The sequence below is a fragment of the Uranotaenia lowii genome, chromosome 1 (assembly GCF_029784155.1).
Source record: "Uranotaenia lowii strain MFRU-FL chromosome 1, ASM2978415v1, whole genome shotgun sequence".
NCBI lineage: Eukaryota > Metazoa > Arthropoda > Insecta > Diptera > Culicidae > Uranotaenia > Uranotaenia lowii.
Window position 1 is genome coordinate 13,185,229 of NC_073691.1, and position 16,720 is coordinate 13,201,948.

The 16,720-nt window shown below is 38.7% G+C and overlaps 1 protein-coding gene across 2 annotated transcripts in view; it reads left to right on the plus strand.

Moving 5' to 3' along the window:
* The window catches only part of LOC129742353 (serine/threonine-protein kinase 32B), a 314,888-nt gene that overhangs the window by 280,151 nt on the left and 18,017 nt on the right, over positions 1-16,720 (plus strand). For both annotated transcript variants that reach the window (XM_055734247.1, XM_055734255.1), the window contains exon 9: positions 4,290-4,415. In XM_055734247.1, the coding sequence (XP_055590222.1) occupies positions 4,290-4,415 (126 nt within the window). The remainder of the gene's footprint in view (positions 1-4,289; positions 4,416-16,720) is intronic.

Sequence of the window (16,720 nt, forward strand, 5' to 3'; positions counted from 1 at the left end):
CTGTTTTGAATCCTTATTTTCCAATTCTACACGCCGAGGAGGCAAAACAAACGTTTGGGTTCCCCATTTAATTCTGATTCACAAATGGTTCGTAAATTTTAGAATAGTTCAGCTTTTCTTTCAGTTTGTTAATCGGAGAATTTTCCTATACTGGATTCTTCTGTCCCTGAATAGTGTCGTCGTACAAGTATGTGCATTTGTTTACAGCTTCCGGTCAAAATACACAAGAAAATTCCGCACAGTCGATTCGGCACATTAGAATCCTTGAGAAGTTTCCAAATTTGGACAATCGATGGGAATTTTTGTTACAAATAGACGCACTGACCCAGAATATTCAATGTAAAATTGGTTGGTCTAGAAGAAATGTGTTGAAAAAAGGATTACAAAACATGTTGAAATATTTTGATAAACAAACCACCTTTTCGAAATTTTCAAGGATTTTCAACTCTCTGTTCATTCCCGGAAAGATAACCGCTAAGAAATAAAAAAATGCGCTAAATTTAGTTCACGAAATGGAACCTAGTTTTTTTTTTTGCTTTCCTCAAGCTGAGTTTTGAGATTAATTTCCTGACCGTGTAGCTGCACGAAAATTTTCACCGCACCCCATTTCTCGTTCGTAAAATTTTGTAAACTGTCACCACAAAAGGGAATTACGTCATCGTGAATCTGGGTTGCCAGGTGCCCAGATTTATCTGTAAAACCAAGACTTTGGACCCTTTGTCCAGATATTGGTCAGACACAGATTTTGCCCAGATTTTTGCTGAGAGTGCCCAGATTTTACAGATTTTCAAAATTGAGTGATTAAACTAATATTTATGCATCGGATTCGATCCGTAAGTGCCAGATTAGACTGAAATCTCACTTGTATTCTCACAAATCTCACAAGCATTCATTACCAATTTTTTTTTTAATTAAGATGGTACGTGGTAGGAAACAGTGTTCTCAGCTCGAAAATAACCTGAATACCACAGGACAACCCCCCCCCCTCCCCCCCCCCTCCCGCTCACACGCACCGTCAACTGTCTTGTTTAGTATCAAATTTATGATCTTCCATGTGCACAGACAAACACAGACTTTTTTTCAAAATTGCCCAGATTTTTACTCCTCAACACATGGCATCCCTGTCGTGAATCGACCCATAGCAGTGATGATGATGATGATGGTAACCCGGATCGGAAAGAATTCGCAACCGGATCGATTACTGTCAAAATATTAGTTGTCAGTTTAAATTTCTCCGGTTTTTGTTGGAATTCTGTTAGATTTTCCTGACCATTTGATTGTTTTGACAGCTCACTCGCAAAAACTTATCGTAGCCAGGAAAGATGTGTCACCAGAGCACTAAATTCGTCCGATTTTTAACCGATTCGCGGGTTGAAGGGACCGAAATTCAACCTATTTTGGTCCAATTTTCCGATCTGGGTAAACACGTACAAATGTTTACATTATCACACTGTGAAGCCAAACAACACAATTTAGGTTCGTGGTAACTCACAAGTGTTGCCAGATATTCTGAGGGGTTAGCTCAGAATATCACACGAATATGAGATAACTAATAAGTGAGGATATCACTTCAGTGTATAATGAAAATAGCCATCGCTTATGTAACAAGAAGTTATTATGTGTATAGCACCAAACCGAATAGCGACAGTAGGACTAGCGACGCTTTTTTACTAGCGGGATTCCTGTCATTCGCAGATTTGTTTTTCTTTTTTTTAGTCCAGTAGGCGATTTAAATGTTGCACTTTTTTAGCAAGTTCCGCAGCAGCCAGCGCAGAGGAACAAACCAGCCCAAAAACGAGCCAGAGGGAGGACCACCAAAAAGAGCCAGCCAGCAGCCAAAGGAGCGCCAGCGCAGAGACTAGCCAGCGAGATACCCCGGGCTAGCCAGGAGGTTCAGTCAGAGGTCGAGATTGGGGGGGGGGGAGGGGGTCAAGACAGCACGCGTGAGCTAATCCAAGCCTACATCATGATTTTTTGTGGCCTGGAGGAGTTGTTTTGTGTGACGGTTAGTTGTCAGCGCTGCGGTTAGAATGCGCGAGCTTGTTTTCGGCGGATGGTTGATGTTTCAGGTGATTCGAAGGAGGTCTTTTCGGCGACGATTAGTCGCTGGCGGAGTCAACCAATTCTTGCTACCGAGAGTGCAGATGCTCGAAGTCATCGCGATATGAAGACTTAGAACGGAAACGCGAAGAAAGCTGCAAGAGATTGTTTTTCTGGGGTTACTAGACAGCAACATGCAAGAAACACTGTTCGTTCGCGTGTTGAGGTTATCAGCCACCGGAATCAACAAATCATCGATCCCGGTACCGGTCAGCGTATGGTGCGAGACGAGAGTGACTACGAGAATAGAGATAAAGAAGATGACGATGATGACCAAGATTCTGTAAATCCCGGACAGGCTCAGAGACGCAGTCAGCGAACAGAAGCTACTCAACGGTACGTGCGCTTGCCGCTGATGATGAGGAAAAGCAAGTTTGAATCGTCAGCAAGCTTAAGGGCCAACAGACTGCTTTTTCCGGAAGAACACCATCTACAAGGGAATGACAGCCATAAAAGAGAGCGAGACTAGGGCTGGACGATATGAGGTTATCACTGAGCAGCCGTTCGACGATTTGATCAGTCATCGTGGAGATCGAACATCAGTGCTGCGGTTAGCCTGACCAGGCCTGAAGCGGAAACACTAATCGGATATGCAGATGCAGATTATGCCGATGATTTCGATAACCGAAGATCTTTATCGGGTCATGCTTACATGATCTTCGTGAATCTTATATCGTGGTCAACAAAACGTCAGCAGACGGTAAGTCTATCATCGATCGCAGCTGAGATAAGAGCCCTTTTCCATGCAGACACGGAAGGTTTAATTGTGGTTAACAAATTTGCTGAGTAAATTAGGTGTGGTTAGCACTATTTTCACGTAAATGCGAAAAATTTATTAAAAATTAGAGAATCGTCGATTATTTTTATTGACACACTTGTCGCAAACATTTTTGATTCAGTTTCTGGTCATTCTGATGTTGGTTCTTTTTTATGCTTCCTTTTCAACTTTTATTACATCATTGTTAACATTAAAGCTTTGATGGTATAAGTGAGTACGAGGTTTTTATCTGTCAAATCAGGTTCTCGCAAAAGTCTCAAAATTCGTGCAATTGACATTAATAGAGATATGTAAATTGAGCGTTATGGCTGGAAAATATTACAAATGAAATTAGGATACGTGTATTTTTTTTAGCTTTGATAGAGTAAATAAATCTAATTAAATAAAGTAAATTATTTTTAAATTCTGATTGAAATTTTTAACGCAAAAAAAAAGATTCACAACACAACAATGGAGCGCAATGCATCGCAACGCCTAATTCGCGCGGAACATCCTTTCCATGTATGCATTGGAATGTTTCGAAATGGTAAACTTTTTGTTCACCTTCCTCCGTTGAAAGTTGAATGAAAATGCTTTCATTATTAAAAATTATTCCAAATGCGTTCATTGTGAAGCGTGAATAAGGAGCTGGTTTCCCACCGAACCATTAACAGCATTTAGGAAGTTGTAAATGGTCCATGTTTTTCCGTGGGGCTCTTTTTCCGTTTTTTAACCCCCAAAACACACTGAATGCTGCAGATAGTCGTCGCGTCGTAAGACTTCATTTTCATTTCCATAATTGAGCTTTGAGTTTTTCCCTGGCCTTTTTTTAGTAGGTCCTTGTTTGCTCTCGGTATTGCTACTTACTCGCTCAGGCTAAGTAAGGCACAGGCAAAAGTGAATTGTTTTATCAAAAATGAAAACCATTCGCCGCGTCAGAGCCGAGAAAGTTAAAGTTTCGAGACAGCCACATCGTCGACGATGAGGCGACGTTTTGATCCTTATGTTTATTCGTGAAACGGTTGTTAAAACCCCGAACCGTTTTCCAGAGAGAGTTGGTACTAAAGTCGTTGCTTAAGAAAATCCTTGGTCCTTCTTCAAAACTTCCTCCCCTGGAAATCCACCCTATGTAATTTGCGAAAAACGGGTAATCATTTTTTCTTCCCGCCAAAAGCGTCTCCCCACCAAATGGGCCCGCGCTTAATAATGCTAAAAGTTTTACTTCCTTGTGAAGAAAGAATCCTTCCGGATTATTTTTTTTTCCTTCAGCTCTGTCTCTGTCCCTTTCGGTTTTGTTGCTCAAAATGTAAATACAGAATGAAAACTTTTACATTCTCTGTTTGCCGTCAGTTTAGTTTCGGAAAGCATTTTTTCCTTCATTCATTCTTTCATTTTGTCATTTTTTTTTTTTTCGTTTTCTCTCCATTTACAGGTCATGCACATCTGACTGACTTCAACATCGCAACCCGGCTGCAACCGGATGGGTTGGCCTGCAGCATGTCCGGAACGAAACCATACATGGCCCCGGAAGTTTTCATGTGTGCCTTAGAGGAGATTGGTGAGTTTTTTTTATAATCACAGTTTAAACATTTTGAGTGCCTTTTGCAATTCTTCAGAGGACAATTTTGACAATTTTGACAATTTTGACAATTTTGACAATTTTGACAATTTTGACAATTTTGACAATTTTGACAATTTTGACAATTTTGACAATTTTGACAATTTTGACAATTTTGACAATTTTGACAATTTTGACAATTTTGACAATTTTGACAATTTTGACAATTTTGACAATTTTGACAATTTTGACAATTTTGACAATTTTGACAATTTTGACAATTTTGACATTTTTGACAATTTTGACAATTTTGACAATTTTGACAATTTTGACAATTTTGACAATTTTGACAATTTTGACAATTTTGACAATTTTGACAATTTTGACAATTTTGACAATTTTGACAATTTTGACAATTTTGACAATTTTGACAATTTTGACAATTTTGACAATTTTGACAATTTTGACAATTTTGACAATTTTGACAATTTTGACAATTTTGACAATTTTGACAATTTTGACAATTTTGACAATTTTGACAATTTTGACAATTTTGACAATTTTGACAATTTTGACAATTTTGACAATTTTGACAATTTTGACAATTTTGACAATTTTGACAATTTTGACAATTTTGACAATTTTGACAATTTTGACAATTTTGACAATTTTTACAATTTTGACAATTTTGACAATTTTGACAATTTTGACAATTTTGACAATTTTGACAATTTTGACTATTTTGACAATTTTGACAATTTTGACAATTTTGACATTTTTGACAATTTTGACAATTTTGACAATTTTGACAATTTTGACAATTTTGACAATTTTGACAATTTTGACATTTTTGACAATTTTGACAATTTTGACAATTTTGACAATTTTGACAATTTTGACAATTTTGACAATTTTGACAATTTTGACAATTTTGCAAATTTTGACAATTTTGACAATTTTGACAATTTTGACAATTTTGACAATTTTGACAATTTTGACAATTTTGACAATTTTGACAATTTTGACAATTTTGACAATTTTGACAATTTTGACAATTTTGACAATTTTGACAATTTTGACAATTTTGACAATTTTGACAATTTTGACAATTTTGACAATTTTGACAATTTTGACAATTTTGACAATTTTGACAATTTTGACAATTTTGACAATTTTGACAATTTTGACAATTTTGAAAATTTTGACAATTTTGACAATTTTGACAATTTTGACAATTTTGACAATTTTGACAATTTTGACAATTTTGACAATTTTGACAATTTTGACAATTTTGACAATTTTGACAATTTTGACAATTTTGACAATTTTGACAATTTTGACAATTTTGACAATTTTGACAATTTTGACAATTTTGACAATTTTGACAATTTTGACAATTTTGACAATTTTGAAAATTTTGACAATTTTGACAATGTTGACAATTTTGACAATTTTGACAATGTTGACAATTTTGACAATTTTGACAACTTTGACAATTTCGACAATTTCGACAATTTTGACAATTTTGACAATTTTGACAATTTTGACAATTTTGACAATTTTGACAATTTTGACAATTTTGACAATTTTGACAATTTTGACAATTTTGACAATTTTGACAATTTTGACAATTTTGACAATTTTGACAATTTTGACAATTTTGACAATTTTGACAATTTTGACAATTTTGACAATTTTGACAATTTTGACAATTTTGACAATTTTGACAATTTTGACAATTTTGACAATTTTGACAATTTTGACAATTTTGACTATTTTGACAATTTTGACAATTTTGACAATTTTGACAATTTTGACAATTTTGACAATTTTGACAATTTTGACAATTTTGACAATTTTGACAATTTTGACAATTTTGACAATTTTGACAATTTTGACAATTTTGACAATTTTGACAATTTTGACAATTTTGACAATTTTGACAATTTTGACAATTTTGACAATTTTGACAATTTTGACAATTTTGACAATTTTGACAATTTTGACAATTTTGACAATTTTGACAATTTTGACAATTTTGACAATTTTGACAATTTTGACAATTTTGACAATTTTGACAATTTTGACAATTTTGACAATTTTGACAATTTTGACAATTTTGACAATTTTGACAATTTTGACAATTTTGACAATTTTGACAATTTTGACAATTTTGACAATTTTGACAATTTTGACAATTTTGACAATTTTGACAATTTTGACAATTTTGACAATTTTGACAATTTTGACAATTTTGACAATTTTGACAATTTTGACAATTTTGACAATTTTGACAATTTTGACAATTTTGACAATTTTGACAATTTTGACAATTTTGACAATTTTGACAATTTTGACAATTTTGACAATTTTGACAATTTTGACAATTTTGACAATTTTGACAATTTTGACAATTTTGACAATTTTGACAATTTTGACAATTTTGACAATTTTGACAATTTTGACAATTTCGACAATTTTGACAATTTTGACAATTTTGACAATTTTGACAATTTTGACAATTTTGACAATTTTGACAATTTTGACAATTTTGACAATTTTGACAATTTTGACAATTTTGACAATTTTGACAATTTTGACAATTTTGACAATTTTGACAATTTTGACAATTTTGACAATTTTGACAATTTTGACAATTTTGACAATTTTGACAATTTTGACAATTTTGACAATTTTGACAATTTTGACAATTTTGACAATTTTGACAATTTTGACAATTTTGACAATTTTGACAATTTTGACAATTTTGACAATTTTGACAATTTTGACAATTTTGACAATTTTGACAATTTTGACAATTTTGACAATTTTGACAATTTTGACAATTTTGACAATTTTGACAATTTTGACTATTTTGACAATTTTGACAATTTTGACAATTTTGACAATTTTGACAATTTTGACAATTTTGACAATTTTGACAATTTTGACAATTTTGACAATTTTGACAATTTTGACAATTTTGACAATTTTGACAATTTTGACAATTTTGACAATTTTGACAATTTTGACAATTTTGACAATTTTGACAATTTTGACAATTTTGACAATTTTGACAATTTTGACAATTTTGACAATTTTGACAATTTTGACAATTTTGACAATTTTGACAATTTTGACAATTTTGACAATTTTGACAATTTTGACAATTTTGACAATTTTGACAACTTTGACAATTTCGACAATTTTGACAATTTTGACAATTTTGACAATTTTGACAATTTTGACAATTTTGACAATTTTGACAATTTTGACAATTTTGACAATTTTGACAATTTTGCCCATTTTGACAATTTTGACAATTTTGACAATTTTGACAATTTTGACAATTTTGACAATTTTGACAATTTTGACAATTTTGACAATTTTGACAAAGTTGACAATTTTGACAATTTTGACAATTTTGGCAATTTTGACAATTTTGACAATTTTGACAATTTTGACAATTTTGACAATTTTGACAATTTTGACAATTTTGACAATTTTGACAATTTTGACCATTTTGACAATTTTGACAATTTTGACAATATTGACAATTTTGACAATTTTGACAATTTTGACAATTTTGACAATTTTGACAATTTTGACAATTTTGACAATTTTGACAATTTTGACAATTTTGACAATTTTGACAATTTTGACAATTTTGACAATTTTGACAGTTTTGACAATTTTGACAATTTTGACAATTTTGACAATTTTGACAATTTTGACAATTTTGACAATTTTGACAATTTTGACAATTTTGACAATTTTGACAATTTTGACAATTTTGACAATTTTGACAATTTTGACAATTTTGACAATTTTGACAATTTTGACAATTTTGACAATTTTGACAATTTTGACAATTTTGACAATTTTGACAATTTTGACAATTTTGACAATTTTGACAATTTTGACAATTTTGACAATTTTGACAATTTTGACAATTTTGACAATTTTGACAATTTTGACAATTTTGACAATTTTGACAATTTTGACAATTTTGACAATTTTGACAATTTTGACAATTTTGACAATTTTGACAATTTTGACAATTTTGACAATTTTGACTATTTTGACAATTTTGACAATTTTGACAATTTTGACAATTTTGACAATTTTGATAATTTTGACAATTTTGACAATTTTGACAATTGTGACAATTTGACAATTTTTACAATTTTGACAATTTTGACAATTTTGACAATTTTGACAATTTTGACAATTTTGACAATTTTGACAATTTTGACAATTTTGACAATTTTGACAATTTTGACAATTTTGACAATTTTGACAATTTTGACAATTTTGACAATTTTGACAATTTTGACAATTTTGACAATTTTGACAATTTTGACAATTTTGACAATTTTGACAATTTTGACAATTTTGACAATTTTGACAATTTTGACAATTTTGACAATTTTGACAATTTTGACAATTTTGACAATTTTGACAATTTTGACAATTTTGACAATTTTGACAATTTTGACAATTTTGACAATTTTGACAATTTTGACAATTTTGACAATTTTGACAATTTTGACAATTTTGACTATTTGACAATTTTGACAATTTTGACAATTTTGACAATTTTGACAATTTTGACATTTTTGACAATTTTGACAATTTTGACCATTTTGACAATTTTGACAATTTTGACAATTTTGACAATTTTGACAATTTTGACAATTTTGACAATTTTGACAATTTGGACAATTTTGACAATTTTGACAATTTTGACAATTTTGACAATTTTGACAATTTTGACAATTTTGACAATTTTGACAATTTTGACAATTTTGACAATTTTGACTATTTTGACAATTTTGACAATTTTGACAATTTTGACAATTTTGACAATTTTGACAATTTTGACAATTTTGACAATTTTGACAATTTTGACAATTTTGACAATTTTGACAATTTTGACAATTTTGACAATTTTGACAATTTTGACAATTTTGACAATTTTGACAATTTTGACAATTTTGACAATTTTGACAATTTTGACAATTTTGACAATTTTGACAATTTTGACAATTTTGACAATTTTGACAATTTTGACAATTTTGACAATTTTGACAATTTTGACAATTTTGACAATTTTGACAATTTTGACAATTTTGACAATTTTGACAATTTCGACAATTTTGACAATTTTGACAATTTTGACAATTTTGACAATTTTGACAATTTTGACAATTTTGACAATTTTGACAATTTTGACAATTTTGACAATTTTGACAATTTTGACAATTTTGACAATTTTGACAATTTTGACAATTTTGACAATTTTGACAATTTTGACAATTTCGACAACTTGGACAATTTTGACAATTTTGACAATTTTGACAATTTTGACAATTTTGACAATTTTGACAATTTTGACAATTTTGACAATTGTGTCCAAATTTTCAATTTTAACAAGTTTCACAATTTAGGAAGATGTTTTAATTATGTTACTTTATTATCAATTTTTCGTTTCAAATAAAATGCATTGTTCATTTCTAGAAGTTTTTTGATTGACTTGATTTGGTAGAAGTCATGGATTTAAACAACTAAATTTATTAAGACCCTCCTGCAGTTTCTATCGTCGCTTTTCAACACCTTCGTACGTGACAACAGGAGAAGTGTCCGTTAATTCCTAGATATGTTTCAGGTGAACAAAACGCTCACTCGCAGCTGGATTTCTTCCCTTATCGGGCAAGCAGGAAGCAAGTGCTGGAATATTAAATTCTTTGCATTTTAATTTAAAGTGCAGCAAACTAACACCATCCATGTGCGATATGCAACGGGAATCGTCCTGTGCTATGCTGTGTTGTGTCACTCGGCTGGGTGCCGGAAGTTTTCCCTCTACCGGAAATTACGTTCCTAGAGGAAGGGAGAGCTCCAACAAGGCGCATTTGTAGATGTTGTTGCACTTTGTGGAATAGCCAAAACGCCCACGAATGGCTGATGTCATGATTTATGTGACTCAGTCAGCTTACTCGTAAACCTCGTAAGTCCATACATCGCACACTCACACATGACTTATTCATTTGGCTCTATTCGGAATCCATCTCGGTATCAAACGAATTCCATTAATATTAATATCCGAAGCTTGGCCCCTGACTCCCTGACCCACCCCGAAAAAAGCTCAGTATTGACAATTTGCTGGTCCGCCCCGGTCCAGCTTTCAAGGAGATTAAACTTTTTCCCGGACGCTTTTTGTTTGCACGGAACCGGATGTGTAAATGTGTATATGTAAATATGTGTGAAATTGGTGGCTCGGATCATGATGACAGATGATGACCGGGACCAGGCAACAACTCTTTCGTCGGATAGAACTCGGAAAGGTAACGAGCGGACTCAAATTATTCCCGAAAACAAAGTTTCAGTTCAGTTCTCTGTTTACGCTCCAAGAGGAAGAAAAAACCAGACAGACAGTCGGAAAAACGTCCGGATGTGTGGACATCCGATGATCGTTAGCGTCCATCGGACCATAGACTGGGTCATTCCTCGTTTTGTGTATCTTTGTATTTGGACGATGTGATTTCAGCTGAAATGCGTTTCCCCCTTTTTTTTGATTCTGGGAAAATTCGCCCTGTCACGAATCCTTTGCTGTTGCATTTGCATTCTGTTACTGCTTTTTGTCCACAGTCACTGGAATTGATTCAAGAAAAAAAATCAGTTGGTCGATACGTGATTTACTCTACATACTCTAGTGCTACTCATCTAAAACTTTTATATTAGTTTACATGGTGACAATGAAAAACGAGCTCCACAATTTCTAAAATAAAAGCCCAGAGCGTATAAATTGCAATTACCTATTGCAAAACCAATGAAAACTGATCAACCCTACATACGCAGCTGATCGTATTGTGACCGGTCATCAGATGAAATTTCCTTCCACAGGCAAGCAAACTCGACAGGAAAAAAAAAATCAACAAATGTCCGGATAGATTTGCACCCCATATTGTACATTTATCTGGAAGGAAGGAAGGGCGGATGTAAAAATGCAGAAAAAAAACATGTAACAACCGAAACAAAATGAAACGTGACTAGCCGAGTCCACTCGACGGACGACCGACGACGACTGGTTTTAACTTTTGTTTTAAATTGAAACTTCCACTAATTGAGCCTTAAGCTGTCTTTTCACTGGCACGTGAAACAGTGAAAAAAGGTACTTAGTAGAACCGTCAGTTTTTGTCAGCAAATTTTTCATTCAAATGAAAAATGATCCAATCATTTTACAATCCTGTTTTACTTTTTTTTTAAACGAACTTAAAATTTCAGGTAAAATAAACTGGTTAGGAACTGTTAACTTCAATACGGTCGATTTTTCGGAAAAATCTTCATAGGAAAAATAGAAATGCATTACAAAAACATTTTTTGAAAAAATAACAGAAATCGAGAAAAATAAAAAAAAATAAAAAATTTTCATCAAAACTCATCGACAGAATTTAAATCGAATTTAAAACTTTCAATAAACCTTTCATAATTATTTAAATAAAAGTTGCTCAAAATATTTGTTTTGGAGGGCATTAATAAAAAAAACTAACATGACAATTTGTTGTTTTTATTTGATTTGCCAACAAAGTGAAAAAAATCCGGGCAAAATCCGGACATTTTTCAATGAAATCTTGGCACCCAAGCCGAGGCGGCCTATTATCAAATTTTGTATTACATATCCGGGCTAACCCAGATAAAACCGAGAAATCTGGCAACCTTAAGTTAGATATAGTCAGAAAACGTTGAGCCTTTATTATTGATCATCCAGGTGGTAAATACTTTTTACGGATTGCATTCCAAGACACGGCGAGCTACCGTGTCCCCCCAGTATACTACTCTGGGTTCATGGGTGCAATTGGACGACTCATGATACTAAGTACGCCTACGCCATAAAGTCCACCTGGGGCCTCTGGCCATAATTCCCATCTTGACCTGCAACGAAGGCTATACCCGAGATGGAAGACCAAGTCCGCGCTTAAGCGCTCATCGGCAACACTAGTTCGAGACAAACTCCAGCATATATACCCTGCCTCTTGTTACGATTCAAGACTAAGGACCTCTCCTTTAACGACTCGAGATCTTGGCTCCGCTTGGCTTGGCTCGAGGCCCTCTCCTCTTCGCCCGTCCGTGTGCCGAATCGAGAGCAGCTTATCCTGGACACGCGCCTGTCACAGCACACGTCCGGGGCTTTACGAAAAACTACTCGGATGATTCCCGGCGAAGAATTCATCCTACACCGACTCAGGTGACTCACCCGCCGACGACGTAAAGTCACCCTACCCGAGAGTATTTCGCGGCGTAAATACTCTTCCCCCTACGAGTTCGACTGCGAAGAAGGTCAAGTCTTACCCCCGCAGCTTCCCTCGTAGGGAGCGCGTTTACTCAGATACTCCGCGGCGGTGGAGGTATCCTACATAACGTTCGCGACGTATGTACCTAACAGCTCGGCATACGCAGAAGGTAGAGTCTTATCTTTGTATGCTTTACTGCTAGGATAGGGCGCACACAACTCGAATGCCCTCCGCCGAAAGGGCACTCCACTCCGACCGTGGTCCGGTCTTCCACCTCCCTTTTTGGATGGCAACCATAGGGTTTTTGCCCGCCGTGAGCCGAATCGAGAGCAGCTTATCCTAGACTCGCGCCTGTCACAGCACACTTACGGGTCTTAGATGCTTGCGACTCAGATGAATCCCGACGGTAATGTCATCCTACCCGACTCGAGTGGCTCATCCGACGGCGACGTGAGACCACTCAACCCGAGAGTATTTCGCGGCGTAAATACTCTTCCCCCTGCGAGTTCGACTGCGGAGAAGGTCAAGTCTTATCCCCACAGCCTCCGTCGCAGAGGGCGCGTTCGACTCAGATACTCCGCGACGGTAACGTTGGAGGTACCTACACACAGACTCGCGACGTACCTAGCAGCTCGGCATACGCAGAAGGTAAAGTCTTATCTTTGTATGCTTTACTGCCAGGGTCGGACGCACACTACTCAGATGCTCCACGACGAAGGAGTCGCCCTACACCGATCGCGGACTGGTGCTGGTTACAACTCTTCTGCAGGGCAGTCATGATCCGGGTGAACTCATCGCTGGCCACGCGCCAAGTATTGGCGTCCTCGCACATCTTCCGCACATGCCAGTTGGACATCGAGGCCTCTCTGGCATGTTTCCGCACATCGGGCAGGAAGATATCTTCCTCTAGCAAGACCGAGATGGGCATGACCCCCGCCACAACATCAGCAGCTACCGAGGACACAGTTCGTTATGCGCTGACTACGCGCAGGTTCATCAGCCGCTGCACTCTGCAGAGCTTTTGCAGGTTGCACTGCCTTCTCAAGGCTGCATTCCAGGCTGCCGCTCCGTACCGCAAAATGGGCGAGGTCACACTCGCCAGGACCCTCCTTCTGCTGCAGCGGATCGCCGAGTTATTCGACATGGCCTGTGAGAGGGCTGCTGTCGCCATTGCCGCTCTTTTACAGGCGTAGTCGACATGGGCCGTGAAGCTCGCTCGGTCGTCGATCATCACTCCCAGGTACTTGATCGCACGCTTGGATTCGATTGCGCACGGTCCAGCTGCAATCGTCCCTGATTGTGCTGAGATCAGGTTGGTGATCAGCACCATCTCGGTCTCGTGGTGAGCCAGGCGCAAGCTCTTGGAGCGCATCCAACTTCCCACCCTCTCAATAGCTACTGTGGCGAGTAGCTGGACCTCTTCGATTGATGGGCCCGATGCCAGGAGATCCACGTCGTCGGCGAATCCCACAAGTCTCACTCCCGTGGGGAGACGCAGTCCCAGTCTGGGCCAAGTATTGATCATTGTGGAACACCTGCCGAGACTCTCACTGTTTCCAATCCCTCGCTGGTCATATACTGTAGTTGGCGGTTACGGAAGTAACACTCCGCCATCCTACAGATATATGCCGGAATCCTCATTTTGATGAGCGACGACGCAATCGCTGCCCAACTGTCGCTGTTGAAGGCGTTTTTCACGTCGAGGGTGGCAGTGGTAAAACCGGTCTCCTCTCCTCTTCCTCAATCTGGCTTCATCTGCCCCTTCAATGACTCGTCGAATGGCATCCACCGTACTGCGACCTGTCCGAAAACCGAACTGTTTGTCGGATAGACCGTTCGCACCTTCGGTGTAAAACTGGATCCTGCTCTGTAGCACCTTTTCTAAAACCTTGCCAGCAGTGTCCAGGAGACATATCGGGCGATATGCTGATGGTTCACCTGGTGTCTTACCTGGTTTTGGCAGGAGCACCAATCGCTGCCGCTTCCACATGTCTGGGAAGACCCTGTCATCCACGTACCGCTGCAGTAAAGACCGGAACATTCCGGTATGTTCCATGAGCGCGGCCTTCACTGCAACATTAGGGATGCCATCCGGACTCAGAGCTTTGTTCAGCTGAAGGGACTTAGCGATTTCGCGTAGTTCCTCCAGTGAAATCCTCTCCTCTTCACTCGTATCCCAGTCGTATGGGACCCTCGGCCATGACAATCCTGTAAGCGTCGCCCCAGGGGTTTTCGTTGGCGTCCTCGCAGATTTGCCTGAATCGTGCCTTTTTACTCGCCTTAGTTGCCCTGCAGAGCGCAGACCTCGCAATTGCGTAGGGTACTCTTCGCTCTGCTCTCGCTGACGGGGACCTCGCTCGCTGCATAGGCAGCTAGTACGCAGGTCTGCGATTTCTGCCGTCCACCAGTAGACGGGTTTCCGAGTGTCCTTCCGCTTGGCCCTCCTTGTCATCGCAGCGTCGCATGCGCGTGCGAGTACCCTCTCTAGGTTTTCCGCGGACAGGTTTTCCAAGGTTCGCTCCGTCCGCTTCCTTCCTTTAACACTTCGACAAAGACGTTCAGGTCGAATTGTGTTGTCTTCCAGAGACGTGCTCCTGTTGTCGTACCTCTTCTACTTGCCCGCGTGCTTGTGCCCACCCGATAACGAATCGCGAAGTGATCGCTATCGGTGAACACGTCGCTTACCCTCCAGTCGCTCGCCCAGCCCGAACTGCTGAAGGTGACATCGATGATGGACTCGCTCCCATTCCTGTGGTAGGTCCTTGTATTACCTACATTCCCCAGGTCTACGTCTAGCCTTGCCAGGGCTTCCAGTAGAAGTTGTCCCCTGGGGTTTGTAAGGCGACTACCCCATTCTACGGCCCACGCGTTGAAGTCCCCGCCTATGACAACGGGGCTCCTACCCGTGAGACCTTCGACGATTTTGTCCATCATGCCGCTGAACCTCTCCAGAGACCACCTCGGGGTTGCGTAGCAGCTACAGACGAAGATCCCGTTGACCTTGGCTATCACGAAGCCTTCCTCACCAGCGGACACCACCTCTTGTATGGGGTATCTTCCTGTAACCCATATCGCGACCAGTTTGGCTTTGTCGGTAACCCAATTGCTGCCATCCGAGGTCCTGCGATACGGGTCTGCTACTAACGCCACGTCCTCAAATGCCAACTGCCGCAACAGCTGGTGTGCTGAGTGGCAGTGGTTGAGGTTGAGCTGGACCGCTTCTACCCCCGTGAAGGTACAGCCAAAGCCTTTTGAAAGGCGGGGCACCTAGGGTTGCCAGCCCTGTGTCCTCCACCGCAGTGGAGACACTTTGCGTCTTTGGTGCAGCTAGCCGCCTGGTGACCGGCTTCACCGCACCACCACACAAACCACTTCTGTCAGTGCCCTTGCACGCGAAAGACTTGTGCCCGAGTTCCACGAACCTGAAGCACCTTTCCGGTTGCTGGGGGATGGCTGTCTGGCAGATAGACCAACCCACCTTTAGCCGCCCACACTTGAGTGCGGCGTTTGCTGCCGCAACCGGAAGCTTCACGAATGCCACCTGTGTCCCAGATCTGGGAGGACCATCCTGCATCCTGACCGAGATCTGATCAGTCCCGATCTTGCAGAGATCCTTAAACGCATCCTGTACCTCAGCGTCCGTAGCTATCTCGTCAATGTTTTTCACCCTGACGGTAACCGTGGTGCTGAGGGCACGGATTTCCGCGGCTTCGCCTACTATCTCTTGTGTTAACGCACTATATTCCGCGCTCTTGGTCTGTGAACCTCGTCGAAGCTCGAGGATCATCTCGCCGGAACGTGTTCGGCGGATTCTCTTCACGTCCCCTCCTAAGCCCACCACTCTATCGCTTGACCTCATTTGTCGGAGGACGTCAACGTAGGTCCCATCCGGTGCCTTAACGACCAAAGCCTCCCCCTTGTCCCTGATCCGATTGGGCTTGGGCTTGGGATTGGGTTTGGCCTTCGTGGTCTTTTTCCCTTTGCGCTCAACCGTCTGCCACCCGGTTGGCGCTT